This window comes from Notechis scutatus, chromosome 4 (genome assembly GCF_049901735.1).
Source record: "Notechis scutatus isolate UNSWTSFEM ecotype Mainland chromosome 4, rNotScu1.2, whole genome shotgun sequence".
Taxonomy (NCBI): Eukaryota; Metazoa; Chordata; class Lepidosauria; order Squamata; family Elapidae; genus Notechis; species Notechis scutatus.
The window spans coordinates 22,299,856-22,318,113 of record NC_142012.1 but is presented as its reverse complement, the minus strand read 5'-3'; the positions used below and the strand labels follow the sequence as shown (position 1 = coordinate 22,318,113).

General features: G+C 38.8%; 1 protein-coding gene across 1 annotated transcript in view; it reads left to right on the top strand.

The window, feature by feature from the left end:
• The first annotated feature begins 7,078 nt into the window (after positions 1–7,078).
• Positions 7,079–18,258, top strand: part of TACR3 (tachykinin receptor 3) — a 41,569-nt gene continuing 30,389 nt past the window's right edge. Inside the window, exon 1 of the mRNA XM_026672633.2 lies at positions 7,079–7,607. Within this exon, the coding sequence (XP_026528418.1) occupies positions 7,174–7,607 (434 nt within the window). The 5' untranslated portion in view covers positions 7,079–7,173. The remainder of the gene's footprint in view (positions 7,608–18,258) is intronic.

The window sequence follows — 18,258 nt, the reverse complement described above, 5'->3', positions numbered from 1 at the left end:
ACATTCTTCTCCAGCCTTGTTTTTCTCTGTTGTTCAATCAAATCAATTTTAGTGCATAATCTTACTGACTCCTTTTATTTTGTAACATACCATGCATACTCAGAAGGTTACAGAAATAATAATAATGATACATTTTATTATTTCCACTTGTGGTCTACAAGCAAATACTTTAATTCAGTCCAATAAAACTGTTAGCCAACTTAATGCTAAACAAAAATACTGAATGAATTGTTCTCTATCCATCATGTATTATTGATAACTGGCAGTTAGAGTGTTTCTTTTAATTCAACAATCAGGAATAATATATTTTGCTTTTAGAAGATGTCTTATATTTCATTCATTCATTCATTCATTCATTCATTCATTCATTCGTTTGTTCATCTATTCAATTTATATAGCCACCCATTTCACCTGTATAACTCTGATTCCCAAAATTTACAAAAAATTAAGCAAAATCATACTAACAAAATGCAATTAGTTCTTTTGGCTTCATATTTCAGTTTTTAGAAATGGAGATTTGGAATTATGAGAAACAACAAGAAATGCCTGCAGAACAAGAAGATTGCAACAAAGAAGAAGCCATCTTTAATGAACAAGTAATCTTAGATGGAGGGAAAAAAGGAAAGGGCGGAAAGAGAATGGAAAGTTTAAGATTGGGAAAAACAACTCCAAAAAAAAATAGAGTGAAAAATAAGTATAAAATCAGAAAGCAACAGAAGAGGAAAATGCACAAGAGAGAATTAGAACTAGAGAGACAAGGGGGTAAAAAGGGGAGGGAGAAGATGAGAGGGAAGAAAGAAAGGAAAAGAAGTTATAAAGGACAGAAGCAAAATATAGAGAAACAGGGCCTATTTAGAGATAATGGGTGAAAACTTAATGGAAAAAGGGATTCTGCAAAAGTACACAAGATAGTATGGTTATATTAGAAGCAGAAATAATTTTAGAAAATATGAAACAATGTATGATTAAAATGTCTGATAAAATAGCTATCATAATTCAGTGGAATGCTTGTCAATAAATAAATGTAAAAAGGTATATTTAATGATTTATAAAACATATGTGAAGAGAAATAAGAGAAAATTAATTATGGAAATTATATGTGTTTTTAAGGAAGTATGATATTTAATTGAAAAGAAGTGTTAAAGATGTTAAGATTGTAATGATTATTAATGATAGAACTGAACTGGAATGGAATGAGGGTTTATAATTACATATATTTATAATCTTTCTTTTTTTTTAAAGAATATAGTGCGTATTATAAGAATGTACCAAGCAGAATTTGATTGGAAGTTATGTATTATGTATTATATTGAAGGTCATAAACTTAAGGTATATATTGAAGTTTAAATAAGAGTTGAATGGATGTAATTAAAAGATATAAAGGTGTCATACTCCAATTAGTAACTACAGGAGAAAATTTGTTTAATGAGAAAAGATAATATGAAATTGAAACAGAACAGACAAAAGTATAAATATAATGATTTGAACTGAGATGAGATAATCAAAATAAAATAGAGAAAATTAAAAGAGGGGAAAAACTATATAGAAAATGTAAAATAGTATAAGATATGGAATAGAATACAAAAAGGAGCATAAAACTGAGTTTTGTGTCTGTATAAAGAAGTTCAACCCGGGACCATGCTATTTTCAAAAAAGATGTTTTACTTGTATTTTGTATGTGTGAAAACCCAAATAAAACTTTATTAAGAAAAAATACATATGCGAGAGGGGGGGGGAAATCTTAGGAAAAATAGCATCCATGACATCTTGTTGTCTCACAGCTCCACAGTGGGAAGGAAGTGGAGCTAACAAGCTCAAGAGAATAATTTCACACAAATAAGGTGCCATAGCAAATAAGGTCTTGTGGGAACGTTTGTGAATAAAGTAGATAAGTCAATTCTGAAAGTGAAGCAGGGTGAAAACATCTCCAAACGTGTGAGAATTTTTTCATCAATCAGTTCTCCTGCCAAGAGAGAGATTGTATTTCAAATTCCCTAACCTGTCATTTGGCCAGAGGACAGAAGACAAGGGATTTAATGCAGCTTAAAGGAGAAAAACTGAACCATAAATAGATAATTTGGCAGTGCAAAAGCTTGGAATATTGTCAAAGACATGCCAGTCCAAAATGGCAAGTCAGATAGTGGGTGGTTTAAATTAGGAATGGATCCTTCAAATCATCTTATTTATCTGTTTTGACTTACTATTCATTCATTTAACGTTTTGCCCTTATCCTTTGCTATGAAGAGAGTGGAAAGTTGGCAGGTTACTTTTCCATGCAACATACCCATTTGAATCATGCACCTAAGGAGAATTAACTGCACTTACATGGATTTAATTAGTTCTTAATTATAAATCATCTCGCCCAAATTGATACTAAGTTACATTCTTATAATGATTTCCCTTCTGGGACTACCCCTTTTTTAGACACTCAGTGATAATCCTACAAAATTGATAGTGACTGAGAGATAATGACAGGGCCCCAGTCATTCAGTGAGCTCTGAGATTAAATTGGAATCCAAATCATTCTCAATCCACTAAATCAGGAGTGTCAAACTCAAGACCCACGTGCTGGAACCGGCCCATGGGATGCTTAGGTCTGGCCTGCAGGGCCGTCCTGGAAACAGTGAAGGACCAGCCCACAGTGCCTCTGCCAGTGAAAACAGAGCTCAGAAGGGCTCAGAAAGCTCTATTTTCATTGGCAGAGAGTTGCAGGAGGCCATCCAGCCAAAAATGGACCTTGGGAGGCCGTTTTTTCTGGCAGAGCACTCGGGCCATCAGAGGCACCCCTGACAAGTGTCATGTCAAGCTGGCCATGCCCATCCTGGCCAAGTTCAAACACAACCTTGATGCGGCCCTCAATGAAATTGAGTTTGACACCTCTGCACTAAACCATTCTGCTTCTGAGCCAGGGAAACTGTGAGGTAAAACTAAGAGTCTGGAGGTTTTTATTTAACCAGCCTTTTGCTATTTTTTTTATTTTTTGGCTCTGCCTTGGAATTTGTCAATGTACAATTGGTATAAAATAGCAAACACCACCTCAAGGGCAACTAGAAGCTTGTAACTCTATAAATGAGGCCTAGGATTTTAAAACATGGTTATTACATTGATAAGATTCACTTAGGAACCTGACCTAGAGTTTAGGAAGTGATCCAAGTCATCCTAGACTGAACCAAGGGATGAAATTTGCAGGCACTTTTTAATGTTAAAATCAAATCTGATAAAGGAGCCATAAGTATAAAATGACCCCTGGGTTTGATTTCTGGTAGAGGGTTGAAAATCCATAGAAAGATTTGTCTGTATAATGAACCCCAAACAGGATGAATCCAAACTCATGTTGCCACCTACTAATCAGTATAAATCAAAATCACTGGTTTTTTATATATATGCTTCTCTCTCTCTCTCTCTTTCTTTCTCTCCCTCCCTCCCCCCCCTCTCTCTCCCTCCCTCCCTCTCTCTCCTCCCTCCCTCTCTCTCTCTCCCTCTCCCTCCCTCCCGCCCCCTCTCTCTCTCCCTCCCTCCCTCTCTCTCTCCCCCTCCCTCCCTCCCTCTCTCTCTCCCTCCCTCTCCCTCCCTCCCCCCTCTCTCTCTCTCTCTCATTTTGATTCATTTTCAGACTTGTCTTTGAAGAACTTTTGTGGCACTTTTAAACTGATAGGAGTCTATGAAGCCAAAGGAAGATTATTTTAGAAGGAAAAACTATCTTCCTGATTTGTCATTGTTGGGACTTGAAATTATGAATGTCCATCATGTAAGAATATAAAATTGATGACTTATCTGGGACAATTAGCAACTATAACTATAAAAGGCAAAAGTAGTATAGAATTATATAAAAGTAAACATAACAACTCATAACCAGCAAAAGAGTTGTAAGGATACTAGCGGAGGTACAGAACGAGGGAAAAAGAAAGGACAAAAGAAAAGAATTAGCACAGCAGGCTAAAAAATCTAACTTCCAGAAGAATCATTTGTGAGATTTTCCTAAGTCAGAATGAGCACAGACTTTGCAGCGGTCTGCAACACAATCCATCCCTACAATGCAGGCATTGATTTAGCCCCATTTCCCTGATTGCCAAGCACGCCACAGCTTGAAAAAGCATTTGCCACTTATTGAAATCCAATATTGTGCTCATTGTTGCAGTCTATCTTAGTTGTTCAAGACAGGAGTTTTCCTAAGCTGCAGAGATGTAAATCTAGACCAGATATCTCTGACAGCCCATATTGGCTTGGCTTTATTTTTGCCCTGGGATACCAAGCAAATTGCCTTAAATTACTTTGCTTCTCCTTTGGATTTGCTCCAGACTGATGCCTGCTTCTAAAATGAATGGAGAGGAAAGAACTAATGAGAGCTGGATGGAAAGCTTGCCAAGAATGGTGAAACGTGTATCAGTCAGTTAAGATTTGTAGGTTAATTGTAGACATTCATTGCACAACCACGCGCAGTCCCAGAAAGTGACAATAATTTAAAGAGTTGTAAGGGTACTAGCTGAGAAAGAAAGAAAACGTTGTGCTGCTGTGATTTGTTTCATGTTCTTTTGCCTTGCTGTTCTTAAATGACCACATTAGATTATTGAACCTCTGTACTATTGTCTAAACAGCTGCTTGAGTTTTATTGATATTTATAGAAACAGTAACTGCATATCTATTTACTGTATCACTATAATATTTATAATTATAATGAATTATTATAATTTGCTTTAACAGAACAGAACCATATTGAGGCCCAACCCATTCTATAAATTAATTGAGTGATATGATAGTGAAGTACATTCAGCCATCCCAGTCACAGAAAACCAACCATTCTGTTCATCTTGATGGCCACAATTAATTACCGATTAGTTTGAAATGCCTTCTAATTACTATTTGCCTTATATTTGGTAGCCACCTTTCTCTCATTACTGCTCAAATTAACGCTTCAGCTTGAAAAATGCTATTTCCCTTATTTCTTGGAATATTTCAGATGCCAACTGAGACAGCCAACTTTTGAAAAAATTCTGTCTTCAGATGCCATTTGCCAATTATTTAAATATCTATATAATGCCTTTCTGCTTGTTGAGTAGTCTCAAAAACAACTCGTGACAATATGAGAAAAATCGAAAGAGAACAACTAAAAAGTTTTTTTTTTTTTTAAAGGCAGAGATCCTTAAAAGGTATAATAGTCAAGGAGCAGAAGCTGGTGCTATTTCTCTAATCTCCATAATATGCTAACCTATTTCCATAATACGCTAAGCTAACCTACAGTGGACTACTTTGTATGTCAATGTGCTACACAAACCCAGTAAATGCAATTTGTTTATGGCTGACTGTGAATGCAGACTATTGATTTAGTTAAATAATATGAATACGTGTGTGTGTGTGTGTTATGTGAACACAGTAGATGTGAAGGTGATGAGAAAATATTGCAGGACTCAAGCTTGCTTTCCTGCCCTAGAAGTAAGATGTAAAAGAACAGACTACATTTAACATAAAGATTAAAGTGAGGCATGACTATCTTTAAAAGTGATCAAGTAGAACATGGGTGTTCATCATCACATGGCATATTGTGCCTTTTCCCCCCTTCGCTAAATCTGCCAGCGCATGATTTTGACACCCCTGAGTAGACAATGATATAGATTTACAGTATTCTGTTTTAGAGCATGGCAAAAATCAGTGACCTTCCAAGATATTGTTGAACTACAGTACATTTCCAATTTGCCTAAGCCAACATGACCATTGTTAAGAAATCCTGGAGCTTTGTTTAGCAATATCTGGAGAGCCACCAATCCACCTTCCTGCTTTAGGGAACAAAATTTCCTGGGCAGCTGGGTCATCCTGCTCTTCCCAGAAACAAACCAGCCTGGGTTTTGAATTTTGGTGAGATTCTAGAATTTCCTAAATGTCAGGTGGCTATAGAGAACCTGTTCTATTAATGATCATATTATTGTTTGCTCTGAAAAGCTTCCCTTGTTGATACTTACATACATGGAGAGATATAAAGCAGCTCTTGTCACTCTTTATAATATTTTGATGAGAAATAAGAGCTAACCTTAGACACCGAAGCAAATATTCACTAAGTTTGATTTTACAATGATTAGCTGAGGAACTGAGGGTGACAAAGGTGACTTGTATCATCCATTAAACATCTAATAAGCCAGAACTCAGGTGGCGAAGGCTTGGAGCTTTCCTTACTCCTTAAGAAATTCTGCTTGAATTCCTAACAGCTTCTGCCTGTCCCAGTGGAATATTACAGTTGCTGTTTTATCTCTATCACAGTGATGACTTCTACCTTGAATTTAAAGGCATTTTAATAGAGTACAGTATGAGGTTCCCCTATTGGTTTTTATAGGACACATTTTAGAAGGACCATGAACAACAAAAGAAGAAGAAGAAGCTGTTATTCAGGAGAATTAAACAATATGCTTAAGAAAACCAGAGGAAGTGTAAATGGAAAACTTACTTGAGCATGAATTCCATTGAAGAGAGCAAGAGAGAATGTTTGAAAAAATATGTCTTGGAATGATCAGAGTTCTATAAAATAAAATCCCCTTCAAGTCCTACCTGACTCTTGGACCATTCATGGATTGGCTTCTAAAGGAAAGAGGGGCAGTTTTTAATCATCCTCGAGCCCAAATTTCCCGTTCAAGTATCCACCAGGTGTTTACTCGTCTAGGTGGACAGTGTATTTGACCAGAATCCATGTTCACTCTGTGAAGTTTTGAGCATCTTTTATGTAGAATTCGGGAACATCTTTGGCGGTTCGCATCCTTGGCCCCGGAGTCCGGGCGAGTGGCTTTTAAGAGCCGTACGAGATTTTAGATGGGCGGAAGGTGGGAGACAGGTGAGAAGCTGTGTTGCGCCGGCGGTGGGAAAGACTTTCGGGCGGTGGGGGGGACTTTCCGTAGGGGCTTCAGTTATAGGGCCACCGAAAGCGTTTTGGTGAGGTTTCCTCGAAGCGGCGTCCGCGCTCAAAGCGCCCGCCGCTGGCCAAAGCCAGCCAAGGGGAGGGACCGGAGAAAGGGAGGGAGTGGAGAAGCAGCCTATGGAGTCGATCCTCCTCCACTCCGGATTCCGCAGGGATATATAAGAGGCTTCGACGGCCACTCGCTCCTTTCTCCGACCGGCATTCCGACGAAGAGCAACCGCAGCGGAGGGAGGGCACCCTCTGACTTCCCAAGCTTGGCCGGACTCCGAGCCAGAATGACTTCCATCCCCGCAGTCAACTGGAGCGGCGCCGAGTTGGGCGGCTGGAACGGGAGCCTGTCCGCGCCAGCGGGGAGTAACTGGTCGTCGCCGAGGGCCAACTTTTCCAACCAGTTCGTGCAGCCAGCCTGGTGCCTGGCGCTCTGGTCCTTGGCTTACGGCGTGGTGGTGGCCGTGGCCGTCTTCGGCAACCTGGTGGTGATCTGGATCATTCTGGCCCACAAGCGCATGCGGACCGTGACCAACTCCTTTCTGGTCAACCTGGCCTTCTCCGACGCCTCGGTGGCCGCCTTCAACACCCTGGTCAACTTTATCTACGCGCTCCACGGCGACTGGTACTTCGGGGAGGCTTACTGCCGCTTCCAGAACTTCTTCCCCATCACCGCCGTCTTCGCCAGCATCTACTCCATGACGGTCATCGCGGTGGACAGGTGAGAGCGGGGCGGCGGGGAGGGGCGGGGTGACCCACGGTCCGCGCACTTGGGAAGCGGGGGCGGGGGGCGGACGGACCCGATCGATCCCGGTCCGCCAGCGTGTTTGCTGGCATCACGCCGCCTTCCCTGCCTTTCTTTTTATACGTGCCCTGAGTCTGCATCACCTGGACGTCCCAGAGCTTAGAAAAACCTAGGTGCGTTCGTCGGGAGGGCAGCTCTTTTTTTGGCGGTCGAGCACGTGGGACCTCGAAGAGGTGCGAGGAGTCGAACCTCCGTCTCCCCTCTTAGGAGGCTCTAATTCGGAGGTTACCCCCCCGCCTCCACCGTCCCAGGAGGCTCTATTTAACCGCCGGGACAGTTGATACATCAGATCCAGACCTTCTTCAAGCTCTGTAGTATGTTCAGCCTCTTCTCCTTCCACCCGAAGCCCTTTCAGCACCTTTTTTGCGGACTGATTGTGGGTGCTTCAATCAGTCCGGAGAAAAGGTGCTGAAAAAGGCTTCGTGTGGAAGGAGAAGAGGCTGAACATTTTGCATAGCTTGAAGAAGATCTGGATCTTATGGACCAACACCGATCAGTTCTAGAAGTCCAAGGCATTCAAATTTCCCTCTTGTCAATGTCATATTTCTTAACAAAGCTAGAATCCACCCCCTTGAAACTATAGGGAGCGGGAATTGTTTATTTAAACTGAACTTAAAAAGCTTCACCAACATAGTTTTGTGTTTATGTTCGTTTTTCTACTGGAGTTGTTCTAATTTCTGTCTTGGTCCCATTTACCCCACTTGGAGATCTGCTGAATTAGTGGTTCCTCCCTTCCCCTCCATAACTACTTACAATTATATGGACTGTAATACCATCCTGGTGTTTATGCAAATTGCAAACAGAATAATAGCTTCCCTTGTTTTAATTGAAGTTAAACATATTGTAATTATAGCTAGGTAATAAAGGAGAGGAATTCTTTATAGACCAAGGGGTAGGCATTGTTATCGTGCAAATGCATAAATCAGGATTGCAAATCAGGTTAGAACTACTGTACAACAATGCCAATGGGTTTCTCTTGGAAATGAGAAATCTCACTGCCTAAAACTACCTCTCAGGAGTGTTGTGCTGGTAAAAGGAAGTAAGCCTGGATCCTGGTTTGAGGAGTTGAGGGAGGGCTGAAAGAGATTTGTGGTTCTTGGCAGCCACTCATATATTACATCTTTTACACTTGTGCCTATTATTTCCTTTTAAAACTAAAGCAAAAAGGCAGTAAACATCATGATTCAGAAAGTTCTGTTATCTCTGATACGAAGAAATATTTCTATTTCTAAAATGTACTACTAACTGATGAATAATCTGGTTTGTACATGTTTATTGCTGGAGAAGTTAGACAGGCTTTGATATTTATGACTGGGTTTTCCAATCAGGTTCTCAAAAGTATCTTAGTTTTGTTTTTCTTCACTTGGAAATAATGATTAGGATTCTGCAGTGCTTTGGATTTGATTCTGAAAAATACTTTGAAATGCTGAAAATTAGCCCCTCTTTGGAACTCCGTACAGCAGTCTAGAAGATGTCCCATGAATGACTCATGTCCTTTGGGAGATGCAAAGGCATAGTACATTTGCATGCCTGTATCTTCTGAAACCCTTTTTGGGAGCTGAAATAATACCCAGCAATTCTGTGGGTTGCTGGATCTTGGACTCTTCCTCCCCTCTCCCACTTAAAAAAAAGTGCTGAAAATGAAAATGTCAGATCAGATAAAAGTCCACCTTATTCCACACTCTCAAATATAGTTTTTCTAAAAGTGGCTTACTCCGTGAAGTTTTATTACATAAGGAGAACACTACTATAACTCAGTCTTATGGATGGAAATGGAGGACATTCAAGGGCATCTGCATATCTAACTCAGCCTAATTTCTAACTAGCGGATCAATGGAAATAATGAATTTCTTATGAATAGGCATATGTTTTCCTTTCAAATGAACACATGGTGATTGCTAACCTCACTGCCTGCTAATACTGTTCTAAATGAATCATTTGTATCAGTTTGGTGACTGGAAAAAGGGAGAAATAACCAAAAATTCACTTTTAATTCCCTTAAAATGTAATATAAAATTAACACGTTAATTTACAAGTAAGTGTCGATTTTAACTGTGTGTATGTGTGTGTGTGTGTGTGTGTGTGTGTGTGTGTGTGTGTGTATCCAGATTCATTTCATGTTGTGGAAGGTTCCTTTTTCTGTTTTTAAATAATAAAGTGTAGCTGGAATTTAATGCTGAAGTCCTAAAGAACATTGCAGATGAAGTGACAAGGCAACAAACACAATTTTGACTACACAATCGCAGAAAATGAGAAATGATTAGAAGATCCAGTATTAAGTGTACTCTGTTATTCAGTTTTTAAAAGTAGTAGAATAAGTCTGTCTAATATTCACCCTCAAGACATGAAGATTTCATTGAGCTGAGAAATGGAACAAAAACACATTATAATAAAATATATTAAAATGGTGTTCTTGAGCTGTCCCAGATTTTTATACCAAGACATATTCCTATCTCTTTTATGCCACTTTGAGAAGAGCCTTAACCAATTGCTCACTTTTTAAATACTTATGCAATAACAATAGCTGCATAATTTAAGATTCTGGATTAAAAGCACAAGATATGCATACACTCCCTTGATGAAGTCAAGCAAAATAGCTGCAGTCTATGCCAGGATGCTAAATAACTTGCAAACGTCACACCCACTGTCTTGTTTTTGGTTTGAAGGAAAGTTGAAAGCAAATATAATAAATACTTTGTAATAGTCAGTAACTCAATCAACACAAGAGATTTTGAAGCCAAGCACAAAGAAATTGCTGTCCGCCATGATTCTACATCCAGAAAGGAGCTAGAATGACTTCTGGTTCAGAGTTGGTAGAAGGTGCAGTTTAGCTTTTCTGTTGCATATATTCTTCTGTTCTTTAACATTATTGCCATATCCCTCTTTATAGCAGTTGCTGCTTAAGGCATTGGGTAGTTTGCCTAATGGTAGGGCCAATTTTAGATCAATGGCATTCTCTTCCTGACCCATTCTGGCTTCAAACCGCTTGATGCAGTTGAGAAAGATTTCTAAATTTATTTAATAGGCAGGTGTTGAGAATGGTAGTTAGTAAAGTAAGGTGATGGGGCTCATTTGTTATATGTATTTCTAGCTTTCAGGGAAAATTATGAGTATAGATTGAGAGTATAAGGTTTATTTTTACGTGTGTGTGTGTGTGTGTGTGTGTGTGTGTGTGTATCAGGGTTTGGGGCCATTTTGATACCGGTATTAATCTTCATTCATTAGTTTTACTTGTGGTTGGACGGTGTCTTGGACATATACAGCTAAAACTACAGTTTTTGTTGCTTGTTATTAAAATACAGTAAATGCTTTAGGTAAAGCAGTCAGATTTGAACATGTAAGGAATTCAGTATATTTGTTAGCAGTAACTGCTCATTCATGTTTTCATGGAATGGTCTTTCCCATTCCTTCCCTCTGAGCCACTTTATATTGGTGATGGCAGAAACTGAAATAGGAATTTTCTTTATGCAAAAATGTGCTCTGTATCATCACTATAGCTGAAGGAAAAGTATTAATTGCATCACTTTCTCCTATGTCATAAATGGTGAATGAATGATGAACAAATACAGGAGGCCCATGTTTAGCAACTGCCTCATTTAGTGACTGATGACAGTTATGACAGTGATGTAATAATACCTGGCCAATCTTTGGATTTACTGTAGGACCTTCATGAGTCTGTAAAACAAAGGAAAGCTGAAGTAAAATCATAAGCCACAATCACAGTTTCACTTGGTGACTACTTCACTTAATGACAAGTTGCAGGTCCCAGCTGCGGGGTCTAAATTATGACTCTCTGTAAGAGAGGATCTCAGCAGGATTGGGACTGAAAGGCAAAAATGGAAGCAGTATGCTCCATAATTGAGTAGATCAGGTTGCCCTCATAGACCGGTCCCACCAGAGAAAAAACAGTTGAGCAGTACATTCCCTTCAGCCACCTTATGGGCAATAACTGCCAACAAAGAAAGCTGAATGTAGATCCTTGTTTGACACTAAGATGAATGTTGCCGTGTCTTTCAAATATTTAGCTGATTCTGCTATATTTCTGTAATCTTGCACAGCTTAGTACATCGATATAAAGGAAAGGATTATGAAGTATGCTTCATCAAGTTAATTATTCTGCAATCATGCTGAGAGATATGTTGTTTATCCAGGAATAATTTTCTTTTCTAGATGCAGTTGCAATGTCATATGGACCATTAAGCCTACAAACAGACCAATTTGTTCTGCTACATTGCCAAAGATTGGTAGGTTAAAATAGGGAGTATTTTTAATGGATCAAAACAATATTCTCAGAACTCAGCATACTGTTTGCTGATAAAACCAAGCTGACATCTTTTTAATGATATTTCCTCTTTTTTATTCCTTTATATTTGTAGCGAGAAAATCATCTATTGTTAATGATAGATGATGTTTAAGATCTGCACATCTATAAGTCAGCACTAAATCCTCATATATTCATTCCTCATATATTCATTCATTCCTTGGTAGCTTGATTTATCTGCACCAAAGAGCCCTCAATTTCCCCCAAGTTCATAGAAGCTCATAAAAATAAAATATCTTAAAAACATAAAAGAAAGTATCCAATTAATCTATATTGAATTGAATTGAAGTATTGGTAGAGAATAATAGTGTTTGAGCCTTCTCTCATTTTGTTGATATTAAAATTTATATATTTTTGTAATACATTTGGAAAGGTATATAGCCTCTTGAAATTATTTATTCCAGTTGTGTGCAGAGTAAGGAAGGAGGGGGGAAAATTTATATTTCTACAGTGCTCAACTTTAGCATTAATATGATTGTTGTCTCCAACAATACATTTTTATTGATTGTGTATCTCTTTTTTTCCTCGTCCTCCCAGCCATTAGGGAGGGGAAGCCCTAGTTAAAATTCTGCATATTCTGTAAGCCAAAATACTGAGAACAATTTCCAGGCTCAGGCAAGAAAATAAGAAATTATGGAAGACTGTCCCCAACCTCCAGGAGTAATTCTTAAAGATTTAAAATAACAGCAGTGTAAGTTTCAGTGTAAATGTTGCCATCTGATAACGCATTTGTCTCCCAGTCTTTCTCATTGTAATGTATACTTACTTCCTTTTGATTTTTTTCAAAAAGGTTGATTTTTGGCATGGTCAGGATTGTGCATTATACATGAAAAAAATGTTCTTTTATTGTAAGTACAGTGAAGCTTTCCAACGAGAATGCAGTAAGTCTTTTGCATCAGTTTTATTGCTGGCTCTGGGTAGTGATCTCAGAAAAAGTATTCTGTGGGTTCTTGGTGCTGTGTGAGCTTGGTTGTTTTCTTGCAAATGTTCTTATAGGTATTTTCATATAGATGTTCATATGAAAAAAGATGTTGAGACTCTAGAAAGAGTGCAGAGAAGCGCATCAAAGATGATTAGGGGATTGGAGGAAGAAGAAAAGTTGCAAGAATTGGGCATGCCTAGTTTAATGAAAAGAAGGACTGGGGGTGATACGATAGCAGTGTTGCAATATCTCAGGGGCTGCCACAAAGAAGAGGGAGTCACGCTATTCTCCAAAGCACCTGAGGGCAGGACAAGAAGCAATGGGTGGAAACTAATCAAGGAGAGAAGCAACTGAAAACTGAGGAGAATTTCCTAACACAGAACAATTAATTAGTGGAACAATTTCCCTCCAGAAGTTGTAGGTGCTCTGTCGCTGAGGATTTTTAAGAAGATATTGGACAACCATTTGTCTGAAATAGTATAGGATTTCCTGAGTAGGGGTTAGACTAGAAAACCTCTAAGGTCCCTTCCAACATCTGTTATTCTGCTAAGATAATTCCTTTGTTTTGAATGAAGGACCTTTGCCTACAACAAAAGTCCTTAATAAAGTCTTAAAATCCTAAAAAAGTCTTAGCAACTTAGCAATTGCCAATACAAGTAGTCCTTGCCTTATGATTATAATTGGGACCAGAATGTCTTGCTAAACAAGGCAGATGTTAAGTGAGACATGCCCACTTTTATTACCTGTTTCCTTCAGCACCAAAACTGTAAAATTCATTCTGCCACACCACACAAAACACACCGGCTGGTAAGAGAACTCCCTTCACAGCAGTTCTTAAAACTACACAAAATTACTTGGAGACATCAGCTGGAGATCTGGATTGAGCTTTAACTGGCATGCAAGCTACAGCACACTCTCTTCTTTCCATCACATTCTAGAGAGTCTGTTCTATTCTGAATTATTACTGGTTGTAATTACAGCTTAATGAGGGCAAATTGAAGCTTATTTCAGACAAATTCTAGCTTAATCTAGGCAAGACAGGTTTTCCAGGATATGAAGATTTTTGGACAAGATAGCATTTACCTTTAGAATCAAACATCATAGCTTATTGATCCTTAATCATTGTTAATTTATCACAGAGTTTGCAGATAGGTTTTATCCCGTTTTGGCCAATGTGCCAACTAACAGAATCTGCTTTTATTTAGTACATTTCTTTTAGACTGAGTTATTGTTATACATTCCCTAACAAGCTGCATTTAGTTGGTCCAGACTGAATAGAAAGTTAGCTGATGCTCCCACATGGGAGGATATGATGAAAACAATTGTACTGGTTACCAATTTCTTTTAGGATATAATTCAAGTCATGCTGGCACCATCATCGCAGAAGTGTCTTCAGACAATACGGACTCCCTCGGTTAAGAAATGGAGATGAGCACCAATCCCTAGAATTGGACATGAATGGACAGGGAAAACCTTTATCTTTATAATTCAATGTGCTAATGATTTCTGTTAAACTCTCCAAGGCTGGTTACAGTAGAATATCTCAGTATACTTTCAGCTTCTAAGTTATGAAACTCTTGCTTCTTTGCCCCTCAATCTCTTTCAGCTGCGTAGCTAAGAAACTTTTCAAATTCATATAAGTTTTTAAAGCCAAGTCTTGATATTGTAATTGGTTTTCTTAGCTGCCCTCTTTTATTGCTTGCTTTAAAAATAATGGGATTTATTTTCAACCATGTCCATCACAAATGCTGTTTTTATTTTTATTTTTCATGTGACAGGGCAGGATAAAATATTTCTATAATAATAGTGTATTTCACGGAGAAGGAAGATAAACGTCTGAATAGCATTATACTGTTTCCAATAGTAAGGGGGCAGAGATTTAGAGAGTTCATTTCAAGAGGATAAAGAGAATAAATATTGCTAGTCAATGTAAAACACAGCAGTTCTTCCAAATTATTGCTTTTCTTGAGTTGTAATGCATGAAAGTGAACAGGAAAGACCACTGCTGAAGGTTGTAGCAAGAACACTAATTTTCTAGCAACTTTCTTTTAATTGATTTATGGTAAAAGAACAAAGCATATGAACCAGAGAAAGAGAAAGATGTTCATATTAACATAGCTAAAGAATAATAAATAAAAATGTACGTAGACGGGCAAATCAATTTCTTTTAAAAAAAACATGCAAATTAACAAAATTGCTAGACAGTTAAATGTCTAACAGCTGCAGCAATTACAATACATTGTATGATCCCTTTGGAAATACCTGATGATTTGTCAGTGAAGAGGAAGCTAATAATCTCCTCACCTGAACTAACATGGTTGTAGATGGAGGTGCATTATTACAGGGTGTCAAACTCAACACCTGTGGGCTGGATATGGTCCACAGGATGCTTAGAACTGGCCCCGTGGGCCAGCCTAGAAATATCAAAGGACTGGCCTGCGGTGCCTCTGCCAGCCAAAATGGGCTGCAGGGTAGCCGTGTGTGACCCACATACACACAGCCTGTTTTTGGCCTCCACAGCCTCTTGCACACCGTTTTGGCCAGCAGGGTGCTGCAGGAGGCATCCATCCTGTCTTCCCCCTTCCCCCCCGCCACCTGTGGAGGAGAAATTCAATGCTGATCCGGCCCTCAAAGAAATCCAGTTTGACACCCCTGCATTATTAATTTAGTTTGCTAAACTGTGCACAAGGGGCATTACAAGAGTTCACAAGAAATTCCCTTTCTTCCAGCAGACAAGAACAAAGTCAGTCTTGCACAGGAATATTATGAAAGGTTTGTTCCTCCAGAAAAGTTGGCAGGATGCTGTAACAGGCAAGGAGCAAAGATCTCCTGTGTTCAAAAGATATTTATTAAACAGTTAGCATTAGATAAATAAGTCCACTGCAATATCGGTGCATACACAAAGTGGGAAGGGCCTTCACTGAAACCATATTGAATGTCTGTGTGAAGGGCTCATCGTTCCAGTTCAGACAAGCCACTCCTGGAACTAAGTGGTTCCAAATAATGAAGTGAAAGTCTTTAAATATTTAAGTCTGCAGAAATCTGTCTTCTTTAAGGCTTTGAAAACATGCTACACAATCAATCAGGTGAGGATGCTGCCCAGGAAAATCACACTGTAATTTAAACCCATGGCATCAATCCAGCATAGCAGCAAGTAGATATGCAAAGAGATAATCTTTGGATTTCAATCTCAGCAGGGGATTCAGAGCAAAATCTGGATTTGGACTGTGTTGCCCCATTAGAACTTAGGTCACGAGTGTGACAAGTCTTTGTGCCACACAGCAGGAGATTGACGATCTTATTTCTGAAACGTTTGGTAACAGTTTGGAAATAGTTATGTCTGTTATAGTTACCTAAATACAGAATGGCACTTGAAAGATTATGGGCATAATGAAATCAATACCCCCGCCATTAATATAATAAAGGATAGAGTATGATTTTTGAAATAAATATTCAGGATACCTATGGCTATCTTTGCATTTTGGTTAAGTTTGTTGTAGGCCTTTGAGGTAGACCAGACTAGGAAGCCAAACTTATGAATGCCAACAGTACTTTTATGATAAGGTTACAAGTTAAAGACCTCTGCAAGTCTGAGTGAACTCTGCCCTCCATCCCTTCATCTCTAAGTGAACTAGGAAGGGTTAAACCTGAGACACTTTCTCAAATTATCTTTTTTTCTCTGATTCAAATGGTTTTTTCTGACCATTGTCTTGGTTGTGGTTCTTTCTCCTATTCTTCAATGTTACTCTTGGAGCACATTACATGTCATATAAAGTAATAAGGAGTACTACTCTTTAACTCAGGTATCTCCAAACTTAGCAACTTTAAGACTTGTGGACTTCAACTCTCAGAATTGCCCAGCCAGCATGTCTAGTTGAGGAATTCTGAGAATTGAAGTCCATAAATTTTAAAGTTGCCAAGTTTGGAGAGCCCTGCTTTAACTAAAGAGGATCATTTTTTCATATAAAAAGAACAACATCAGTGTGAAGCTCATCCCCTGATGGCTATATGAATATCATCCTCAAGGTTTGCCATTATCACATTAGGACTTCAGAGTTAGAGGTGAAAAGAAGTTTCAGAAGGTGTAGTGGCATGCACATAGCATCCACATGCAACTCTTTAAAGCAGTTGCATGACTGACTGCACCACAATAACAGCAATAGATTTGTTGGGCTGAAGAATTTACAGGCTATATGCATTCTGATGGGTGCTCTATGCCATATTTCTACCTTCAAAACCTCAGTGTGGTGCACTATATGCATTACAATATTTTGCTAATGTCATCAGAAGTCTTTTGACTTTCAGCATTGTCCATCAGATGTTTCTCTTTCTGCATTCATTTCAGAACTGACATCAGTGTAAAGTCAGGAGACAACTGCTGAAAATACAGCTCAATCTTCCAATTTCTACTAAGAAAAATTCTAGATTGTCTAGGCTTCATGAAGTGTTGCATCCATATCGGAGTGGCACAGTTTAAGGATTCAAGCACATGCATGAAAGTTGGTTTGGGAAACATCACCTTAATGTCTCTGCATTTCCTATGATTTTATGCACCACTGAAGCTCCTCGATGTGAAAAGCTGTCATTGCTCTTGATCTCCTAAGACAAAGCCCAGGGTATCAATCTGTGACATTGCTCAGCTTGTGACAATAGCAGAGAAAGAAATTTGACTTATCTTTCATTTTGGCAGCAATTAACAAGTAGCTATGAGGGATAGAATTGCAATCAGATTTCTGTTTTAGTATGCCATCACTAGTAAACCATCAAAACATGGATTTGTCATCATCTTGTGTAGTTATAATTGATATGCACTGCTCAAAAAAATAAAGGGAACACAAAAATAAGACATCCTAGATCTGAATGAATGAAATATTCTTATTAAATACTTTGTTCATTACATAGTTGAATGTGCTGACAACAAAATCACACAAAAATTATCAATGGAAATCAAATTTAGCAACCCATGGAGGTCTGGATTTGGAGTTACCTTTAAAATTAAAGTGGAAAAAAACACTACAGGCAGATCCAACTTTGATGTAATGTCCTTAAAACAAGTCAAAATGAGGCTCAGTAGTGTGTGTGGCCTCCATGTGCCTGTATGACCTCCCTACAATGCCTGGACATGCTCCTGATGAGGTGGCGGATGGTCTCCTGAGGGATTTCCTCCCACACCTGGACTAAAGCATCCCCCAACTCCTGGACAGTCTGTAGTGCAATGTGGCACTGGTGGATGGAGTAAGACATGATGTCCCAGATGTGCTCAATTGGATTCAGGTCTGGGGAACGGGCGAGCCAGTCCATAGCATCAATGCCTTCATCTTGCA